General features: G+C 35.6%; 1 protein-coding gene across 1 annotated transcript in view; it reads right to left on the minus strand.

The window, feature by feature from the left end:
• Window positions 1-8312: 8312 nt before the first annotated feature.
• The window catches only part of LOC121727314 (disks large homolog 2-like), a 53753-nt gene continuing 39785 nt past the window's right edge, over window positions 8313-22280 (minus strand). Inside the window, exons 7-10 of the mRNA XM_042115075.1 lie at window positions 20458-20596; window positions 14402-14471; window positions 12321-12558; window positions 8313-8480 (exon numbers count right to left, since the gene is read on the minus strand). Coding sequence (XP_041971009.1) covers window positions 8313-8480; window positions 12321-12558; window positions 14402-14471; window positions 20458-20596 — 615 coding nt within the window. The remainder of the gene's footprint in view (window positions 8481-12320; window positions 12559-14401; window positions 14472-20457; window positions 20597-22280) is intronic.

Below are 22280 nucleotides of genomic sequence, written 5' to 3' on the forward strand. Positions count from 1 at the left end.
CGTCATGGATAAATACACACAGACAAGTCATTACTCACGGACCGTGATGCGTATCAAATTTAATTATTTCATAAATCAGCGCCATTTTGTCCAGCTTTAATTCACAAAATGGCGTCGGTGCTCAACGCGTGATTTTTAATTCAATTGATTGTTAACACGAATAAAACGAGTAATTCGAGTACAACTCGAATAACTCGTTAATTTGATTTGATTTATTGTAATTGGTGAATAACTAATTACAATATATTAAATTTGGATGACTGTGCGTTTTATTTTGTGGTCGAAAGTGTTTAACTCGTAAGGTTAATTCCCTATGTCTATTGTGCTTTTGTAATAAGTAATTTACAATTTTACGCCCAGAAATTGGCGATTCAAGTCCATTTGTAACTTCGTAGCTCATCCGAAATTAACACAAATCCAATGTTGCTCATCATGTCGGTGAAATGGCTTTTCTAACGATTATACAAAGACATGAATAAACCTAATTATTTTTTATAATATTTTTTATATGTTTAACATCAACACACTTAGTCAAGAGTCTTCATTTTTACTGGATAGTGTTATAATACTGAAAAAAAATCATCGTTTACGCAAATAATTTAAAAGTGCATTTTTCTATACTCGCTTAGGGCAGACATTCATAGAAATATGAGGTCTCGAAACCTACTTTAGCCACGCTCATTTATTTATAGCGGCCAGAGATAATAGAGTACCCCTGACCCACTTGCCAGTAGGTAGCGTGATGATCTATAAATATCTCATGAACCACACACCATTGTACGATTATAGTTTAGATGGCTTTGACAATTGAGAGAGAGATAGAAAGAGAAAACGAAGGAGAAACAGCTAAGGAACTAATATTATATTAAATACCTCTTAAAATAACATTATTAATCAAATCATATTATATTCGTCCACTGCAGCTAGACACAGGCCTCTAAATTAACGCAAAGACGGGCGCAACTCGCATCCAACATAATATTAAGGGGCCTGTTTCACCACTTTCTGATGGAGTGCCGAATAGGCTATTCACAACTTTTTTGCCAGATTCTCCATACTTTACCTGTCAAGTTAAGTGGTGAAAAGCCTATTCGGCACTTATCAGGAAGTGGTGAAACAGGCCCTACGTCTAACTTTGAACCTTCGACTTTTCATTTACAAGTTGTATTGTTAGGTCAGTGTATTGTTAGAGAGCGTCCGTGGCCTAATGGGTAGACCTTCGGTTCGCACTCATAGAGGGTGCAGGTTCTAACCCTGGTGGAGGCGTGTACCTATGAGACATTTCCTGATCTCTAGTACATAACACGGAAGCTCGTACGGTGAAGGAAAACATCGTGAGGAAACCCGCACATAGTTGGTCCCCGACGTATTGACTAGTTCTTTCCTCTGGACTAGGCAGACTATGATGCGAGAATGCCGTATGCGCTTTGGCAACCATAAGGACATTTAAAAATCTTGTCCCAGGCACTGCAATATTTAAGGAGTGGTTACTTCGCTCTGAAAAATACTGTATAAATCATCCACAACGGATGTAAAGGCCTAGTTGTTAGGTCATAAATAAAAACACCATCTAAAATTAATATTTATTGATAATACAATCATAAAACTAACATTAATTTAATATCACAGTTCAAAAACGTTTAACTGATAACAAAGTTTTACCGACACAGATAGTTATTATTAAATTATAGTTTTTATTTAAATTGCTCTATTGGACTTTCCTAGTAATCATTTATATAATATGAACATCAACATAGTTAAAGTAATAATTAATTATTATTTCTCTGAATATGAAGTTAAATACATTGAACACATTTGATAAGAATTTAAGCTGAATATCCGCCGAATTGGATCAGGAACGAAATTCTCACTAAAACTATTTAGATCATTCAACCTTTTGAAATGTTCCTGTAGTTTTATAAAGTAATCAATTTAAAAGTATTATATCAAAAACAAAATATTAAAGTATAATTATGACATCATAAAAAATATTCTGAACTCGCTAAAAATGTAATATTTCAATAAAATTAATCCGCACCTTTCTATCTGTAATCTTTTTGTTGTATTAATTTGTTTGCTCGCTGCACATGTACATTTTAAATTACTATTGAGTCACACATTTGTGACTCAATAGTAATTTATAATTACTCAATAATAGAAATACATTTATTTCTCGTAAGTGATTTTGTAATCTTTTGAGAAATATTAAATAAATAATCTTTAAACCTTAACCTAAACCTAAAATATAAAGTTATACAATTACTATGTTTGATCAACTGAGGCCTACGGCGTAGAGGTGCTACGCGGCTCTGACGTAGGCCGTAGCACTGAACTTTTGGTGGTTTCTTCTTTTATTATTTTTTTCGAAAATAGATGAAAGATTGAGGAAAAATATACTCAAAGGTAGAAAAGTCCAATGTAGTCCACATGATCTCTCTATTTAAACAAATAAACAGGTTAAAACTTAAAAACATAACTCAATTCTTCTTTAAATTGTTCTTATTATAAAATAACTTACAGTTATGGAAGGTTAACAAGTCACTTTATACAAACAGAATACCTAAACATTGATACAGTAAAAAAGTTTTAGTTAAAAATGCTACACTATAACATAATTATGACTTACAGTATATTTTGAATGTTCTCTAGCTAGTTCAGTTCTGGGCCGACCCACCTTGCTGCTACCTGCGAAAAAAGAATTTAATGTGTACTAAGTATTATCAATAAGTCACACGTGGGAGAGCCATGCTTCGGCACGAATGGGCCGGCTCGACCGGAGAAATACCACGTTCTCACAGAAAACCGGCGTGAAACAGCGCTTGCGCTGAGTTTCGCCGAGTGAGTGAGTTTACCGGAGGCCCAATCCCCTACCCTTTCCCTACCCTACCCTCCCCTATTACCCTATTCCCTTTTAAAAGGCCGGCACGCACTTGCAGCTCTTCTGATGCTGCGAGTGTCCATGGGCGACGGAAGTTGCTTTCCATCAGGTGACCCGTTTGCTCGTTTGCCCCCTTATTTAATAAAAAAAATCCTAAAGTAATAACTATATCTTTAAAATTTGCTTGTCGCTGTGTTTGTTTCCAAACACCTCTGAAACGGCCGAATGATTGTGTAGAAATTACTGTGCTTATCCTTTGCAGCATCTAAGAATTAGCCAATATCTATTTTTCATTATTTTTTATGAAATAAGGGGGCAAACGAGCAAACGGGTCACCTGATGGAAAGCAACTTCCGTCGCCCTTGGACACTCGCAGCATCAGGAGGGCTGCAGGTGCGTTGCCGGCCTTTTAAGAGGGGTAGGGGAGGGTAGGGATAGGAAGGGAAGGGAATAGGGGAGGGTAGGGAAGGGAATAGGGTAGGGGATTGGGCACAGCGCAAGCGCTGTTTCACGCCGGTTTTCAGTGAGAACATGGTATTTCTATGAGCCGGCCCATTCGTGCCGAAGCATGGCTCTCCCACGTTTAAAAGAATTTCATCAAAATAATGTATTCTAAAGCAATTGGTTAAAAACAATTATGTAAAATATGGCGAAGCAAAGTTTGCTTAGTCAGCTATAATTATTATAAAATTTTATATTAGCCTAATTTAAGTTTCAGATAAAGCAGATTAGATTACTACAACCTGTGAACTTATTAGTAAGATATGTATTATAGGCTTTTTTTAGCGTTGATCGTATTATAAATTATTCTCGTAAATTTTATGCGAAAATTACGAGCAACAATAATTTAGTGTTCGATTATAATTATTTTGAAGTGTTATTATAATATTACGCTTTATATTACGTGTTATAACTTTATAATCACCAAAGTGATGCACTGAAATTTTACCGCAATGCAGTGCCTAGTCAACTCGTTCGTAAGTGTCACTCGAAAGATGTGTTATTTTTTATCGGCAAGCATCTATGACAAAAGAAAACGTTGCCTTGCTTCTTGTCGCAACTTCTTTTGTTATCTTTTGTTGACAGTATATTTGTTGGTTAATCAATATTGAGCTTAAGTTTTCCTGACAAAATTCTGACATGAACTGCAGTTTGCAAAATATAAGTAATAGAGTGATTGAATCATAGCGATACGAAGGGCCTTCGTTATTTGATCAGGTCAAGCTCAGCAGATCGAGACTATACAAAATAACCCGACAAAATAACGTAGGTCCTCCGTCTGCCTACAAAATTATCCGTTGGTACGTGCAATTTTGAATATTTTACATATTTGTTGATTAGTTTACCAAAATACAATTCATTGCTCATTGCATCAATAAGCAATGACTTCAAAAAAACACGAATATTTTAAGTTATTGCATTATGGCGGGCTTTGAGCGCGGCGAACAAATCAAGAAATTCCGTAATGAAAAATACCTAACATTCGTCTCACGTCGTTTCAGGTCGGCAGATTTCGGCTCGGTATGGCTCGGTGCGACGTTGCCAGACTTCGTCACAGTTTTTGTGTGCGTGCGACCAGACGAATGCGAATTATAACTGCATAAGTTTATAAAAAATGCTATGCAATTATAGCTTTAGTCTGCGTTTCCACTAGAGCTGAGCGGAGCTCTGTTGCGAGGAATGTGTTTTTAAGATCCAATAGCATCACCGCACTAAGCGAGGTAATGACAAGCTCACGTCAAAATAAATAAATATGAAGCGATTCTATTGGTTCTCAAAAACACATTCCTCGCAATACATCTCTGGTGGACGCAGCCTTACCACGGTCCGCGGCAGTTCCCGAATGCCACACATTTTATTTTAATTTACAGCACCTAAACCCCTTGCCTCTCTAGCATTAAAACTACCTTTTTTTTATACAAACGAGCCAGTTATAGTAAAAGTTTGTTTATTTGTGCCACCCGCTGAAGTTTTTTGGCACAGCACAATACATACGGAACAACTTGTAGGCAACGTTACACGGTAACAAATTTCCAACATAAAATTTAAATGTCTTACGAATTTCCTAATTTTTATCATTTATTGTATTTGCGGACATGTCTTAAAGAATTTAAAGCTTAACTTAAATCTTAGTTAAATGAAAATTAAATTGTTTCTAATCCATAACAATACAAGTTTTATTAATAATATGTGTGTGTGTGTGTGTGTGTGTGTGTTACTAATTAATAATAATAATAGTTTATTGTCTCAGTAAATACATAATAAGGAAATGATACAAGACAAAAGTTAGATACAGAGTGTTACAATAATAAGGTGCACAACCCCTACACTAAGGGTCTTGTGCTGTAGGGGTTGACTCAATTAAATGTACATAATAATTGGATATATTATAAAGATGTTATAAAGATTCACTCTTATACTACTCAACCAATATGATGAAATTCGGTATTTGAATACTATCAACTTCTGAGAGCAAGATTATTATCATTGAATTCTAATATAATTAATCTAGAAAAAAAAAGCCATAAATCCTAATTAAACCACCTTTCATAATGTTGTTGTGGTGTAGACAAAAAGCAGTCTTTGTTTATTACTACAGATAATAATTATCGTCAAATACATGACTATACTGAAGGCGCCGAGCTGCCCAGACTCATTACCATCCTATTACTATGGGATTTTTCATGTCAAAGTACCGGTAATTTACCTATTAATATGCTGAAACAATTAAGTCATTATTATTAAAATTACTATAACACTATGGCTTTTGTGTCCTGCTGCAAAATATATGTTTTTCACACATTTAAGAATTCAAAAAATACTAGTTATTAGGACTGATTAAAATACATTCAGTTAATAAGTAACACATCCATAGAATCAAATAAAACAAAAAGCTTAAAAATATCTTTTTGATGTTTTAAAACCTTTTTATTATCTTTTTTATTATAAAAGATAGTTGCCCTTATCATGTCAACAGCATATTTTATAAAATACAATACACACAACAATACACCCCCATAACCCTCAAATTGGCAGTAACATTTTTACGCTGCATAAAAATCTGTCCCACTATCTGTGCATAGTAAATAAAATATTTGCAATAGTATTGGCTTTGAATACATATCGTAAAGGGCCCTCTACACTATTCATGAGCATTACATATTCGATAACACTCGTGTTGTATTGACATCGGTCGCGTGGGGTCTATTAGACCCGTTAGGATGTGATAGAAGCTTATTTGCACTCTGTCACTTCAAACGCTCCAATTTTGTGTTGCTTGTGTTACATGGACGCTTCATGAAAATAAATATAAAACAAAGTGATTTAGGGTGTTATGAGATCCCTATATCGCGTTGACTATTAAAGTAGCAGCGCTCAAAGAGTAACAATTTTTCACCTTTGTATGGAAAATTTCATGACGCGGGGGCGACACGAATTTGCTCTTTCGTCGCTGCTACTTTCTCAGTGAACTGTACATGCGCAACACATACCCGCCTAATGTATTATCAATTAGTTTTATTACACCTTTATAAGCGTTTCCAGAAAAGCGATCACTAAGGCAAATAAAAATTATCATAGAAAGGAGGAAGAAGGCTATAAAAATGTATTTGTTATATACGTAGTTATAACTAGGTGTTGTGGGTTTCGCCAACTGTGAGTTAATGCTACTATTTTATTTTGCATAATATTAAAACTTATTTAACTACAATATTTTGCAGCATAAATTATAAAATAACAGAAGATATTAAGCGAACGAATTAGATTTTGTCAAAAACGAGTAAAAACAAGAGCTATTACAAAATAACATACAATTAATATTGTTAAACAAATATACTATTCAAGATAGTGTTTGTATAAATTATGTTGGGATAATTAAGTTTATCATTGCGGTTATACCTCGAAGCGTTATAAATTATAATAAATATTTATACTCTAGTCTCGTGAATTTGGGGCACATTTAGATTCGGTACAGACGAGACACTTACTACAGAAACCAGTAGCTTGCGCTACACAATACAGCTAGTAACGGACTTAAAAGTATATTTTTAAATTTCGCTTCCAATAACCATTTTAAAATAACCACCTCCTTTTTGACAGTCTAAAAATCCTGGGTAACAAACCCAAAACACTTAATTGTAGCGAAGGTCTGCGTTGGTGACTGGTCTGCACAAGCCACATAAAATAATCTAATTTTATTTATTCAAGGTTCGAGAAAGTGTAGCGGGTTTTACGTCGGTTGCTCGTCTGCAAAAGCCATATTTATAATCCACTTTTGTTTATTCAAGATACAAAAAAAAAAATTGTGGGGTTCTAGTTCAGTGGCTCGTCTGTACAAGCCATATTTATAATCCAGTCTCGTGTATTCGAGGCACATTTAATGTTTCGCTAATAAATTGTTTTCAGCGTACGGTATCCATATCTATTCATGGCGCATCTGCGTGTGACAATGACGCTTATTGCACTGTAAAAATATGTTCAATATGTTTTCTATGTTGACGACATAATGAATTGTAGTGAATTGAATTTTTGTATGAACGGTTATTTTTATGGCATGAATGACCCAGTTGTAGAGATTGAGGTTAAATTTAGCCCCGAATTAAATATCGTGTTATCTCTGTTGTAATTTAACAAACTATAACAATATATACTTATAAAAAGTAGCCCAGGGTTCACTTTAACCCTGGTCGGCGCAAACGGGCCTAGGGCAATTTTATGTTTTTAGTTAATGATAAAATAAATCGTAAGAAAGCTGTCCTCTTCTAAAAGATAAATAGCAAAATAACAATAAAAATAGTCTGCAAAGTTTTTAACACCGATCAACTTTGAAATGAGATTATATCGAAGTTTCGACAATGTTTGACTTTATCCCCAAGAACGATGTCTTGAATGCATTGTTGTATGCTGTACACTTTTAAATTTTAAAACATAGTCTAGGCACGTTCTGTATTAAAAGAAATGACAATTTATGCTGCTTCTACGTGGACCGTATTTTCCGTATTTTCGGCGAGAGTTTTACCTGCATACATAAAATATTGTATCTCGTGTGCTAAGAAGCTTTCACGTAAAGTCCAGAGCAGGAGGATATTCGTTTTTTATATTTAAGTTTTTAATAATACTCTAGAACCTGAAAAATAGGTATAATATATTTTGTCGAACTTTTAATTTACCAACAAGATTTTCATTTTAAAATATCATACTATTAAAGTCCAGAACAGGAGATATTCGTTTTTTTTTTGTTAAAGTTTTTAATAATACCCTAGAAGCTGAAAAATATTATATATTTTGGCGAACTTTAAATTTACCAATAGAATTTCCATTTCAAAATATCATACTGTTGTGCAAATATTTTCATGGGTAAGATATTATTGAAAGTCACTGGCCTCATTTAACATTATCGAACCGATCTCTACTACTTTATTAGCAAGGATCTTCCTCACCTCGGATAAACCTCATGCACCTCATGATGTAGCGGCATATGCGTGCGGTGCACATGCGGCGACATGGCGGCGGCCGCGTTGATCGCCCGTATGCGCGCGCGCAGTCGCTCGTACTGTTCCGGCTGGTACTGTGCAGAGATCGTCACTGCGCTGCCCGAGTATTGCTGTGGGAGAAGATGACGTTAAAGAGGAAATTTGTTGTATAAGTCATCTAGTTATTTATATACACGATAAATATTAACTGTTTTAACTTTTTTAATCTCCACCTACCCTCTTTAGCTCCCATACTTCCTCTTTTGCTTTTAGGGCAATCTATCAAATCCATAAAAGTTTAGGAATATGCATCTATGCATCACGTTGTGGTGTGAATTAGCCCTAAGTGCAAAAGGCTAAAGGGGGTAGGTGGAGATTAAAAAAGTTAAAATAGTAATTTATCATGTTTATAAATAACTAGATCACGCCTGCAACTCCGTTGCGTTAAAACTCGTTTATTGCGCGGACACCGTTCATTTTTCCGGGATAAAAAGTATCCTATATCCTTTCCCGGGACTCAAAGTATCTCAATACCAAACTTCAGCAAAATCGGCACGGCGTTTTGCACGGCACGCGGAGCAAGCGGGTCACCTGATGGAAAGCAACTTCCGTCGCCCATGGACACTCGCAGCATCAGAAGAGCTACAGGTGCGTTGCCGGCCCTTTAAAAGGGAATAGGGTAATAGGGGAGGGTAGAGAAGGGAAAAGGGTAGGGGATTGGGCCTCCGGTAAACTCACTCACTCGGCGAAACACACGCAAGCGCTGTTTCACGCCGGTTTTCTGTGAGCCCGTAGTATTTCTCCGGTCGAGCCGGCCCATTCATGCCGAAGGATAGTTCTCCCACGTAACAAAGTGGGAGATATCAGACAAAACACTTTCACATTTATAGTATAGAAGTATGGATGATATAACAGAAAGAGGCGGTTGTTTAGTTTTAAAGGAACGCGAAGAGTTTTTTTTTTATTTGGGACAAAGATAGAGAGGTCTGAAAAATTTGAAAAGACACCAGGAATTCGACTATGACTGAATTCGACATTAGGAATTGGTGATCATACTTTTACTATTATTGGCAATAATATATTTAGAGCTCAAACTCGCGCGCGCTCTTATTCACTCGTAATACAACTAAAATGACCGAGAAAAATATAAATATGATCATAGATCAATACATCAAAAGATGAAAAAATGGTTATACTGAAAAGTTATATCCGCTTAGTTTTTGTGGCTTTGATAGCATAATATTTCCACTATAAAATGCGTGAAAATAAAGTAAAAACGTTTTGCAGAAAAATCCTTTGAGAGAACGCAAATAAATTCCTAGCGAAAAAAGGAAAAAATAAAATAAAAATAAGTGATTAGTTTGCACGTATTTTATTCTGTTTGATTTAGACCTAAGTATTGCAAATACTTTGAATAGGTTTCACTATTCTATGGATTGCTGGTTGTTTTTAGAATGAAATATCAATTCATATTATATATTACTAGCGGCCCGCCCCGGCTTCGCACGGGTGGACATTGATTTTTAAATAATATTTTTTCAATCTTTATTTCTTAGTCAACCTTTATATATCGTTAAGCAGAACATAATTTTTTTAGATTAAAAAGTAGGATAATAATAATTGTAATAGTCAGACATACGATATCGCGGACTTTTACGTTGATATTAATGTCCTCTATAACTTATAAGACTCTAGTACATCACTTTGAGTCTATAATTTATAAAGCTTGAATATTTTAGTAGTTTTTTTACACAATTAACATTAATGTTAATACGGTTCCCTTTTTTCTCTCATTAAATAATTATAGGCTAGCCTATAATTATTTAATGAGAAGTTCAGCAGAAGTAGTGTAGATTTAAAAATATGCATTAATTATACTTCCATCGGCATCGGGCGGGTATCGCAGACATCGTGGGAGTCGCAGACACAATAGATCTTCAATAATTGTTATGCTGGCAGCCGGCTGCCGCTATTGGAGATTTATAGTTATAGAAATTAATTATAATAGCAATCAAAAATAATAGTCATTCAAAAGGTAATGAATTAATGAAGCACTATAATATTATCCCATCAATAAAGCGGCACCCAGCTGTCGCATAACTATTATATTATAAATCTATTGTGTCTGCGATTCCGATGATCGAGGTAATAATAATTAATATTTACGTGGACTCTCCGGGCGAGCACACCCGCGCGGCGCGCCTTTACGACGCCCAATTCGCAACGTGCAGCAGAAATCGTAATATTTTAATTTCGCCATAATATTAAAACCAAACGTCCAATTTTAATCATTCAAAGACTAAATATTATCTACATTAACTGTACTTAGTAATGGAATAATTTATTTTGATAAGAATTAATGCCATGAGTAAAATAAAGGCATTTAAATGTAGTCCAAAAACATTTCAAGATTTTTTAATAAAAAAATTGTTATTGTGCCTCACTCAATATAGATAGGTATAGTGTGTCGCGGACTTTTTTGTAGATATTTAAAAGATCTACAATTACTTGGAACATTTTATGGTTCTATCTTTTATAGTTTAGGCAGCGTACGCGAAAAAAGTAACATTTCTGGTTGATTTTTTACACCTTGCGTCCGAAAATCCCAAATATCTTACGGAACCCTATTTTTTTCCAAAATAAAATTTAGCCTTTATTCAGCAGAATTAATATTCCAATGGTAAAAGAATCTTTCAAATCGGTCCAGTAGTTTCGGAGCCTATTCAAGACAAAGAAACAATCAAATCTTTCCTCTTTATAATAGTAGTGTAGATATTTGCGCTAGATGAAAACTGTATCAAAAGAGTATTCATTTCATAAAAGATAAAAGTATACATGAATAGCGAATAAGTACTATTTAAACCTTTTTTCCTTTCACTGAAAAATTAGTCATTCTGTTGAAGTAGATTTTATGGTTCCGTAGTTGAGTTCCTTTGTGATATTATAAGTTGGTTAACGTAAAAAGGATTATTTTTTAAGCAAAACTACCTTTGTATTGCAAAGATTATTACAACACATAAGAAGACAATAAACAGATTTTACGAATTATAATTTCGGCCACAAGCTGACCTCTAGTTTAATCTTCGAGATGTATTCGACCAGCAACCGACTTATTTATTAGGCAAGTCCAATATGATTAGTTCTAATATAGGCAGCTGTAGTCCGGCCGCCATTTGCATTAAATTTGCACAGTGCATCTCAGCTGAACCCATTTGAGTAATGGGTCCTGATTTAATTTGGAACACGAGTCAATTATATGGGTGTAATGCGCTGAGTGGAGCATTTAATTACTTTTTAGAACATGACTCTCAATGTGTGTCGAGAACCCTCTGCATTTATATTTTACAGATGTTACGAGCATTTCAAAAACACGATTAAGAGGTTCAAAATGTCTATCAACAGACTACGAGTAGCTCAGTAGAGTTCTCTCTACACTCGTTTAAGGCGTTTAAAATAGACATGGAATATGGAGGCTCAAAGAGTGGTCAAATTAATAGTGGTAAATTATTGCTTGAGGCCAGCATTTCGACACTTCTGATACGACATTGATTATATATTACTATCGCAGGTGGCAAAACTTTTCCTTGTTTATAGATTTTTCGGGTTAAAATAATGAGTCGTATCAAACTCAAGATAGTGGAGTTTTGAATGCTTCCCCTTTAGTGCTATACAGCCCCGCTTACAAAATTTCATCGAACATCCACAAAACATGGCGCAGTCGAGTTAGGAACCTATCAGACAGAGAGCGGTCACGGTTAAGCGTTCAAGCAGTCAGTTTTGCGTTCTTTGTGTTGTATTACATTACATAGGAATACTCACACAGGAGCGTTCTGACCGCGTCAGGATTGCTCCTGTGTGACTGACCGCTCGAACGTAGGATACGAATGCGGAACGTTTGAGCGCGTGATCGCTCTCTGTCCGATAGGTCCCTTAAAAGTATATCTTACTAAAAACCTTTGGGTTTCACTAACCTTCAAAGCAGCTGCAGCCTGCTCGTGCGTCGCATGCGTCAGATCCCGTCCATCCACACTCAGGATCCTGTCTCCTCGATGCAGCATGCCATACGCGGAGCCCCCCACCGCGACTCCAGACACGAAGACCCCGTAGGCCTCGTCCTCCCCACTCAGCTCTGAGTCTACTCCAAGCCCACCGACTATATCCATGCCGAGACGAGATCCAGAGCGTATTAAGCGTACTCGACGGACGCATCTGTTGATAAAATTTGACAGCGTAAAGCGTCTCCCAGACAGACGCGGCCTGCGGTGGCAGTGGCGGTGGCGGTGGCGGTCAGTTGGATGGCCTGGCCGCGTGGCCGCGTGTGTCTGTGTCGTTCCTAGAACACTCAGTCATCCAACTGACCGCCACCGCCACCGCAGGCCGCGTCTGTCTGTGAGACGCTTTAAGATGAAAGGGATAAATTAATATTATGGTTAATGGATATGTAGGGTAGCCACTTTTGATAAAATTTGAAACTATATTATAGTTATAAAAATTGAAACATGACCGCGATTCTACTAACTCATTACAACTTTATTGTAATAAAAACATTCCTTGTTCTATGATAGAAAATGAACTGTATCAAACAAGGTACGAAGCTGCATCTGTATCATAGTAGAATCGAGTTAGATCCTTATATTTTGCTGACTATTATTCATGCATTTTTCGTATTTAATTAAAGTGATATTTAATTTGGGATATTTTGACACGATAAGCCAAAAAGGTGGGACCTTCTAATAAAATTATATTTTATCGCTCGTATTTTTTACCCGAAATTTCCGAGGGCCATAGAATTCTCTCGATAAATTACGTCTTCACGATCGACACCGAAATTGTATGAAAGGGACGCCCTTGATAATCCGCCATGATTGACAGATCTAGTTAAGGGCTATTCAAATAATGTACATTCAATCATGACGTACATACATAAGGCTGTGGTCCTTCGGTTGACCTTTCTAAAAATGTCCTTAGTAGTGGAAGATCCCAAGCGCGGTAAAAAAAAAATTCAGCTATTGCATACACAGAAATATATCAAGATAGAACGGCTAAACGGGTGGAGTACGCGTGTTTCAATCTTGCAAAAGTGAGCAAGATATTTTGTTGAACGTTCATATTTTAGTCAACGCGCACGTCTCGACTTGATTACACCAGAGCGGTTGTGCAAAAATGTCTCATTGTGCAGTGTTATTGTAAAAACAGAAGTACGAAAGTGAATCGGTCAAAAGGATGTATTTCTTTCCACGGGTAAGTTATTTGTTCTAACTAAATGCAAAGCAAAAATTGACACGATCGATTTCTATCGTCGCCGTTCTATCTTGATTTATTTTTGTGATTGCATAGCTTTTATCGCGGGCTACCGAATTAAGAAATTTTGTAACGAAAAATTACTTAAACCCCCCACTCCGACCAGCAGAGCGTTGCCAGACTGCGGTGTTTGTGTGCGTGCGACTAGACATTTATGCGAATTATAATTGCATAAGTTGATAAAAATACCTAGCTTTACCGCGGCAGTCCCCGAGTGCAACGCTTTTTTTATCTATTGATGCTTTTTTTGCACTGACATTAGGATTTGGCACTAATACTTGTCATTAGCTAAGTTTGAAAATCGAATGCCAACCCAAATGTCATTGTCAAAAATAATTCGCAATTCGAGTGTCCAATTTTCAGGTCCATTGTATTAGCGCAGAATTCTAATTTCAGTGCGGTGAAGTTTGGAACTCCGGAATCCCAGCCTGTATTGTCATACATATACGAACTATGTAATTACCGATTTGTCTTATTTACTTTAGTACGAGCCACGATTCTAGGCACTAATTGGTCGCTGTTAAGCATTAGTGTCCTAACCCACAAATTTTTTTGTTGATAAATTTTGAATGCGGTCTTGTTCTAAATCATCTAAAGAACATAATTGCATTCATAACTCAACACGTAATTTTTATGTGGGTTAATACACGAATGCTTAACAGCGTCCAATTTGGATATTTGAATGAAGTTTTGCGCCTCAATTCGCCGGTTGGACTTTAGTTTAGAAGGAATTTCTACATTGTTTACTCACCTGGGTATTTTGTTCGGTTCCTCCTCTGCCAGCTCGTGAAGCGTAGAGCATGACGTTGCTTGGGTTCTTGCTGTAACAAAACAGACTGTTTCAGTTTATAGTACTTATAATCTACACGAGCTTTTGCCCACGGCTTCGCTCGCGTTAAGAAGTATTATTATATACAAACTTTCATCCCCTATTTGAACCCCTTGGGGTTGGAATTTATCAAATTCCTTTCTTAGCGGATGTCTACGTCATAACATCTACCTGCATGCCACATTTCAGCCCGATCCGTCCAGTGGTGTGGGCTGTGCGTTGATAGATCACTATGTCAATCAGTCAGTCAGTCACCTTAGAGTTTTATATAATTATATAGATTATTATATACCAAAAAAAAATTGGCTTAAAAATATTGTTTATAGCCTAACAAGGCCTATAAACAAGTTCTTGGTACTTATATTGTTAAATAAAGCATAAAGTTTCAGTCGAAAATTAAGAACTAAATATTTAGAATTATTAACAACATTAAATTTTTAACACGCTGAACTAAAGTTGGCAATTTACTTTGAATACTTCAATTATGTACACAATAACCTGCATTTGTTAGTCTCTTTACACGGGTAAGCGGCTGATTCATAATTTTAATTCGCTTGAAGCTTGTTATGGTGATTATAAAACTTTGGCTTAACATAATCTTTAGTATAATTAACTTTAAGTAGTATTACCTAATGGTACAGGGCACGTGCCCAGGCCCCTTAGGTAAGTATCTTTCGTTAAAAACGATGACGGCTATCAGAATGTATGCGGTTTGACATAAGTCATCGCCAAATGACATTTCGCTTGCACTAATGTCATATCACATACATTTTCATAACGAATTTCGTCATCGTTTTTAACGAAAGGGACTTTGGCTTCGGCCTCTGTACCATTAAGTTTTATTGTAATATATTACTTAAATACTACGTAATACGTTTTGTGAGGAACTATATTTTTTAATTGTTATTTAAAACTTTTTTAAATTGCGGTCAACCGTAGATAAATTTTTGCGACTATTAAGGTGGCTTTCCAATCTTTGCAGAATAAAATGCAATTGCAGAATAAATTCCAGAATGGAAATGAGTCGTGAAAAATGAAGAAATTATAGTGAAAAATGCAATAATTTTTTTTTATACTTATGTGCTTTTCTTTAAGGGAGACTCAGATAGAGTACACAGAACATAATATTTTGACTCAAGCCAGTCAACCCAGTGCCAGCATTCAGTGGTAAAAGCCAGTGGACTTATTCACCCACACGGAAAATACGTATCCAAAAAATATATTGCAACTCAAACAACTGATAGAATTATAGTATGATAAGCCTGAGAACGGTTAATATCAGCTCCGGCGCCATTTTGAAGACAAATAGAGCGTGTTCGAGATAAACAGAAACGTTCATACCGCTACCTTAGCACAGGATGCGCGGAACAATAGATGCGGCAATCCTGCTGAAGTTTAATTTAATAAAGCTTCTGAAATGAACATTGTCACTTCATTGCCCAAGTTATTTTAAGGGTTCCGTAGCCAAATGGAAAAAAACGGAACCCTTACACATATTTTGTCATGTCTGTCTGTCCGTCCGCATGCCACAACCACGACAGCTTTCCGAAACTATAAAAATCATGATTGACTGTTAAAACTTGGTATGTGAATTTAGGGCAAAAATGGTGTATTTTTGCAGGACAAAATGTGCCTGTATTAAATTATATGATGTATTTTTTTTTAAATAATTGTAGTTTTACATGTAGCCTAGCCCCATGATAAACTACATTCTACGGCATCGCTTAAAACAAGCAAGCCGTTTTAATTAGATACGGAGACAAGTACGGTAAACGTGAATTCTGAAGTATTCTACGAAGGTACGCCTCAGAACTCCCTACTACGAAGAGTTGGCTGCTTACTCTCGTAAGGCGTAGTAGGTATTTGAACAGGCGTAACTTAGATTTGAATAGTTAAATTAGACAAACATGAATTGGAAGAACATACATTTATTGCCAACAACATTCGTATAACAGCAGGAATTCAGTTTACAAGACTAAACAACTACTTGTGTAGTCTTGTAAACTGATAAATATTACTATTATAATGAAAACCAAATAGAGGTATTTAATTATTGAATATTAATTTTATAAATATTGAATATCCCGTAGCATATTGTACTATAAAAATAGTATATTCAGCTTATAGGTACTATGGAAAACTACGAATGTAATAATTGGTGATTGGCTGAATAAAGTTCAGTAAAAACATAAATGCAAAAAATACAAGTTTCTGAAAGATTTCCTTTGCACGAAGTGGAATCCCATATTTAGTTACTACTTTAATGTACCATAATATAGTAAACTAGTTACATAATGATGATAATACGAAAACTAAAATGAAAAGCAATGAAAACTTTTCAATGAACCAAAAACCTGTCGCACCACAATTAAAATTTAATAGGATCATAAAACACTCGGTCGACCTACATTTCAATCAAAGAGCAATTGCAAATTATTTTATTTTGCCATGTTATTTTAAAACATTGCCAAAGTGCTTTACTTATCTCGGCAATAGCACTAGCTGTTTTTAGAAATTAGTGAATGCCAAAATATAATATCTGAAAGGTAAAGTTAATTGGCTGATAAATCAATGCACAAACTGAATATTTAGAGATAGGAACTTTAAATTTTTCATACCTCCCTTTTGGCATTTACTAAGAAAAGGTTTTTCGAAATTCACTCCTGAGTCCTGAGGTGGCTAAATAATGAGTGAAAAATTGTACTTACAAAAAAAAATACTATTTTACAAAGGTGAGGCTGCAACTTAAAAACTACTTACAATAAACACTTATGGTAAAATTGGTTTTAAGGTCTACCCAGATAAAGCATAATACAAGCTACGTTAATTTATTAAACACCGTCAATCACACTAATAGCTCGGCATTGTTCGGTGAATTTTCTAAATTTAGCACCTCTTTCAGGCTTAACGACAAGTGTCGCGATAAGACAGGGGTCATTCTGATCGCTAACGGCCGTTCCCAATATTTGATCTATCTCTGGTTTTGCCCTACTAGAGATAGGAATAGCTCACAATTGACATAAAATATATGTCTCTAATGTCAATTGTGAGCTATTTCTATCTCTAGTAGGGCAAAACCAGAGATAGATCAAATATTGGGAACGGCCGTTAGTGAATTTAAGCCATAATAAAATTAATTTTGCAGACGTGTTATTCTTTATACTAGAAGTTTCTTGCGGTAACCCATACTATCCATATCCATTCTAATAATTTCAATGCGAAAATGTGTCTGTCTGTCTGTTACCTCCACCCCCAAATCACTGAACCGATTTTGCTGAAATGTGGTATGATGACACTTTGAGTCCCGGGAAAGGACAAATGATACTTTTTATTCCGGAAAAATGTACGGTTCGCGTGATAAGCGAATTTTGACGCAACCACAGAAATGGATATAGTTAGAAACGCCATGTCGCTCCAATTTGTATGAACACGAGCGTGTCACTTTTTTCATACCTACTGTGACGTCACAAGAGCGCTTTAGTGATGGGAATACCCGTACGCGCGGAATCGATTCGGAGGCATCGCCGCGCCCCGTCTCTTTTGCCACTTTAATAGTTATATCGATTTTTAATCGATTATTATTCGAGTTAATATACAGAGGAATGATAAATCTAAAGATACGTGCTTCCCAGGACAGCTAGTAATATATCATATTATTCTAAACTAAATCACTAAACAGGAACATAAATACATATTACATAAAATATAATTACCGAGTCACAAAATATCCCAAAGCGAACATTATCATTCCTCTGTTTCATGTCTGTTTCGAAAATCGATTAATTAGAATCGAGAATATGTACAACACTATTTGCTTCATTTGACAGAAAAATGAGAATATTGACTGTACCTCGAAACTAAGCGATGAGTGAAAGTACCGATTGTTTTATTTCCATTGCGCGCTCAATAGCGGACAAACAGAACGGGCTCTATAATTTTCTAACTAAAGCGGCAATGTATTATGAATCATGCGGTACACACGCAGTTACGTAGATTTCATGGTAAAAACTACAACCACCCACGATTAACATTAATTAATTGATTTTAAAATAAAGGACACATGATTTAATAATAAAATTACTTACCGATGAAAAGAAACGTATCCACTATTTAGACCAACGTTTCTAGTCGAATTTCCACAGCCCAATACGGCACAATTAGACATTTTTAGAATTCCGATTGACGTCCGATTCCGATAACGGTGGAGCGCAGACTAAAGAACAGACTTTCGAAATTTTGACATTGTACAACGTTTGGGAACGCGATGGCACGCGAAGTACATACACATGGCAGTTCTAACTATATCCATTTCTGTGGACGCAATGGACTTGCGGGCGTCACCTGCTTGCTTAGCACGGGGATTGAAATTTGTTTCCGATCTTCGTAGAAAAAATATAACTATAGTTTTTTTGATAAGAGATCCTACGTTTCAGTAAATAAGGTCGTAGATTCATTGTCAATGTTATTTTATTTTGAAGTGCATTTTGTGAACTGTTTTTATTACCCATTGTTTAGCGTGGGAAAATTGATAATTCCACCCTCAAAGAATCTACATCGCCAAAGTGCTAGACAAATTGTGTAACATTTTATATAAATGTTTATTAATCAGAGCTCGCAAACAATAGGTCGTAAAAGTTGCTCGAAAAACTTACATAAAAAATGATTATTGTTGCCGATGAATCTACGACCTTATTTACTTTAAATCAGGAACTATTTTCCAAGAAACTATAGTTATTTCTTGTTTTTATCTATTTCTTCTAGATCGACAATCCCCGTGCTAGGACAGCTGGTCATATTTCTACGATAGAGTATCCTATGTCTATGTCCCCGTGGTCTACGTTTGTTTTTTTTTTTTATCAAAATCGGCCTAGTTATTTCGGAGACTAGTCGATTCAAACAAACTTTCCCTCTTTATGTTTTGTAAATAGTAAAGGGTTTATAGGTATCGATTTTTGTGAAACTTATAAAAAGATGAATACTTCAGCTTAAGCTAAATGAAAATCTTATATCGGAGATAATTTTATACGAGGTAGGTAGACCTCGTTTATATCTCTGCAGCCTCCAGAATTAGGTCATCCCCTAGTTTACACTCCTTTGTTTTTAAGCAAGTCTTGAGTTCAGACTATATAGTCTGGAGAATATAATTTACGTGGTTTGCATAAGGCATAGAGATTAAACGTATACGATATTATATTGTGACTGAATTTTCATCTAAGCCAGACACGGTTTTGTGACTTTTTTTTTAAAGATAGATAATCAAAATATTATCTAAGTATAGTAATAATTATTATCACTTGCTCGCTCCGCTCGCCCTATTATATCCCACAACCTGAACATATTTTAGTGGTACACTTTACGGAAAAACTATCATGCCTATTGATTTGTGCATAGTAATTTTTATTTATAATGTATATATGTGTTATCATCAGTCAGTCAAGGTGTGACGACGCGATCACAAAGTTCGGCTTTTAGCTAGTAATATCGTTTTATCTCAAATAAATAAAAAAGGTTTGTCTTTATGGATACATCATCGAATAAACTTTCTAATTACTAAAGTAATTTGTATAAAATTTTGCACAGAGCTAAATTGATCACAGCAAAGAACGTTCATATCGAGTGGCAAGTCGCTACTTGCCACTCGATATGAACGGTTTCCGCGTTATTTATTTATTTTGGAAAACCAACAGCTTTAACTTACAATACAATAGAACCGACATTATAGAAAAAGAAAGTCAATGACAGGCTTTCTTTCACTCATGTCGGTCTTTCGTCTCACTGGGCTATGACAGTAAATGGAATAGATAGTGCTCTTGTTTACTGAGCACAGCGCACACACTTGGGCAATATAACATTACTCCTGCGTTACTGGCCTGGTTTCAATGAAACATCCGTCACCGAAACCGGTGTGGGAGTTGTTATTATTATTTATTTTACTCTTGGTAACATAAAACCTATAAAAGTATCAGAAAATTGCTTACTGGAGTACAACGGCGCCGTCTTAGCCACAGGTGGTATGGAGCCCGCCGGCAACACGACCAGCGTAACATGCTCCCCCGTACTCTGCAGCGCCGATACAGCCTTCGCGTGCGTCGCCCCGATCAGAGAGGTCTCTATACCCTGGTGGAAATATTCAACTCAAGTACCTTGTTAATGAAATATAGCAATCTGAAGAGATATTGGCAATTATTTCTTTATTTATTTTAGTTCATCCAGTCTTTTTAGTGTTTAAGACCCTCAGCTCTCATAATTGCTCACAATGTGGTAAAAAGAAGGCTACTGAGAGCCCTAGAGTTATTTAATTAAATTAATATATCTAATAATAATAACTAAAGAAGAGTAACTGTGTCAAAAAGACCACGAGTCTACAAAATGTGACCCGAAAACATGCATACTTTATGCATAATATATTGTATTCGATACACAATTTCGTATAAATATAGAAGTGACTATTAATGTCAACGGCTTTACTTCGTAAATTTGAGTGTTAGTGTCTGAGGTCTAAACACACCAGGCCGAAGTTACGCGGCGGAAATTCCGCATGATTACGCCCGCAATTTCTATTGCCATATTTTAGTGTGCGAAAAGGAACCAAATTCAAAACGGTTGAAGTATGGGAGTTACGTTTCCTTAGTTTTTATTGTTAGTATTAATAATATTATATTGTTCTTTATAGTCAATCGTACTTGTTAATGATTTAAATGAGAATATTCATCAATCCAAATTAGGCTAATGCACGTAGCTCCAAAAAGTGTTTTTAAAATATTTCAGTTAATATTAATGATCAAGGTAATATCATTTCAGCGTTCTTACAGAAACATTATTGTAATTAAGCTTAGGTATTATAACTACTGCTATAAATCACTAATGATCCCTCTTGTTATTGAAACGAGTCCCTAATACGCCCTATTAAGATCAATTAAGTGTTTAGAGGCTTATAGATTGGCAATGATTGGTGTTACAAATCCGGTACTTCAAGTTATATCAACACTTCAAATATTAGCTGTAATTAAGCGGACATAATATTGAGATCTCATTCAAGAGATTGACAGTTTTTAGAATTTTTAGAGTTGTGGTAAGATAATAATATAATTATTGTCTTATTAGCTAATACCTGATAAGTGATAACTGAATCTAAGGAGCTAAGTTGTGTGTTTAGGGTTATCGAATTTTCAAATTTTGTTTTGGTGGTTCTTTACTAATAGAGATTATCTTGAATAGTACAAAGATAAAGGGCACAGCGGGGCAGGCCGCATTTTCAGGACCTAGAATTTCCATCAATCGCGATAGATCAAAGCGTTCATAAAAAGTGGCCCGCTCAGCTGCGGAAAATGCTATGCTATACCATGCTCAGCTATACAGCACTGTGCAGTGTAACAAAACTAAGCGATACCTAATACTTTTTTTTTTATAATATAATTTGGGGCCGTCTATGGGCTATAATTCGCCCATATCCTTTTTTTGCTATCTTTGCATATAAGTTTTTCACACCAAGGATAATTGATACTTTAGGAATAGGGTGTGTATGTGTTTCTTGTAGAGAGTTCACTGTGAAAGTAGGAGCCTTGAAAGAGCAACATTTTTTTTATTTGTATGGGCAAGCGCCCCAACGTCATGAATTATTTGTCAAATACAAAAGAAAAAAAGGTTACTTCTTCAGTGCTGCTACTTTTACAGTAAACTCTATACATTGGACTCATACACACCCTAAATATGATAACTTAGATTTGTTACACCCTGTATAGGCCAACGCTATACCACATATTACTAAATAGTTACCGTACTATAACGTAAGCCATACTTA

Source organism: Aricia agestis, chromosome 5, assembly GCF_905147365.1.
Source record: "Aricia agestis chromosome 5, ilAriAges1.1, whole genome shotgun sequence".
NCBI lineage: Eukaryota > Metazoa > Arthropoda > Insecta > Lepidoptera > Lycaenidae > Aricia > Aricia agestis.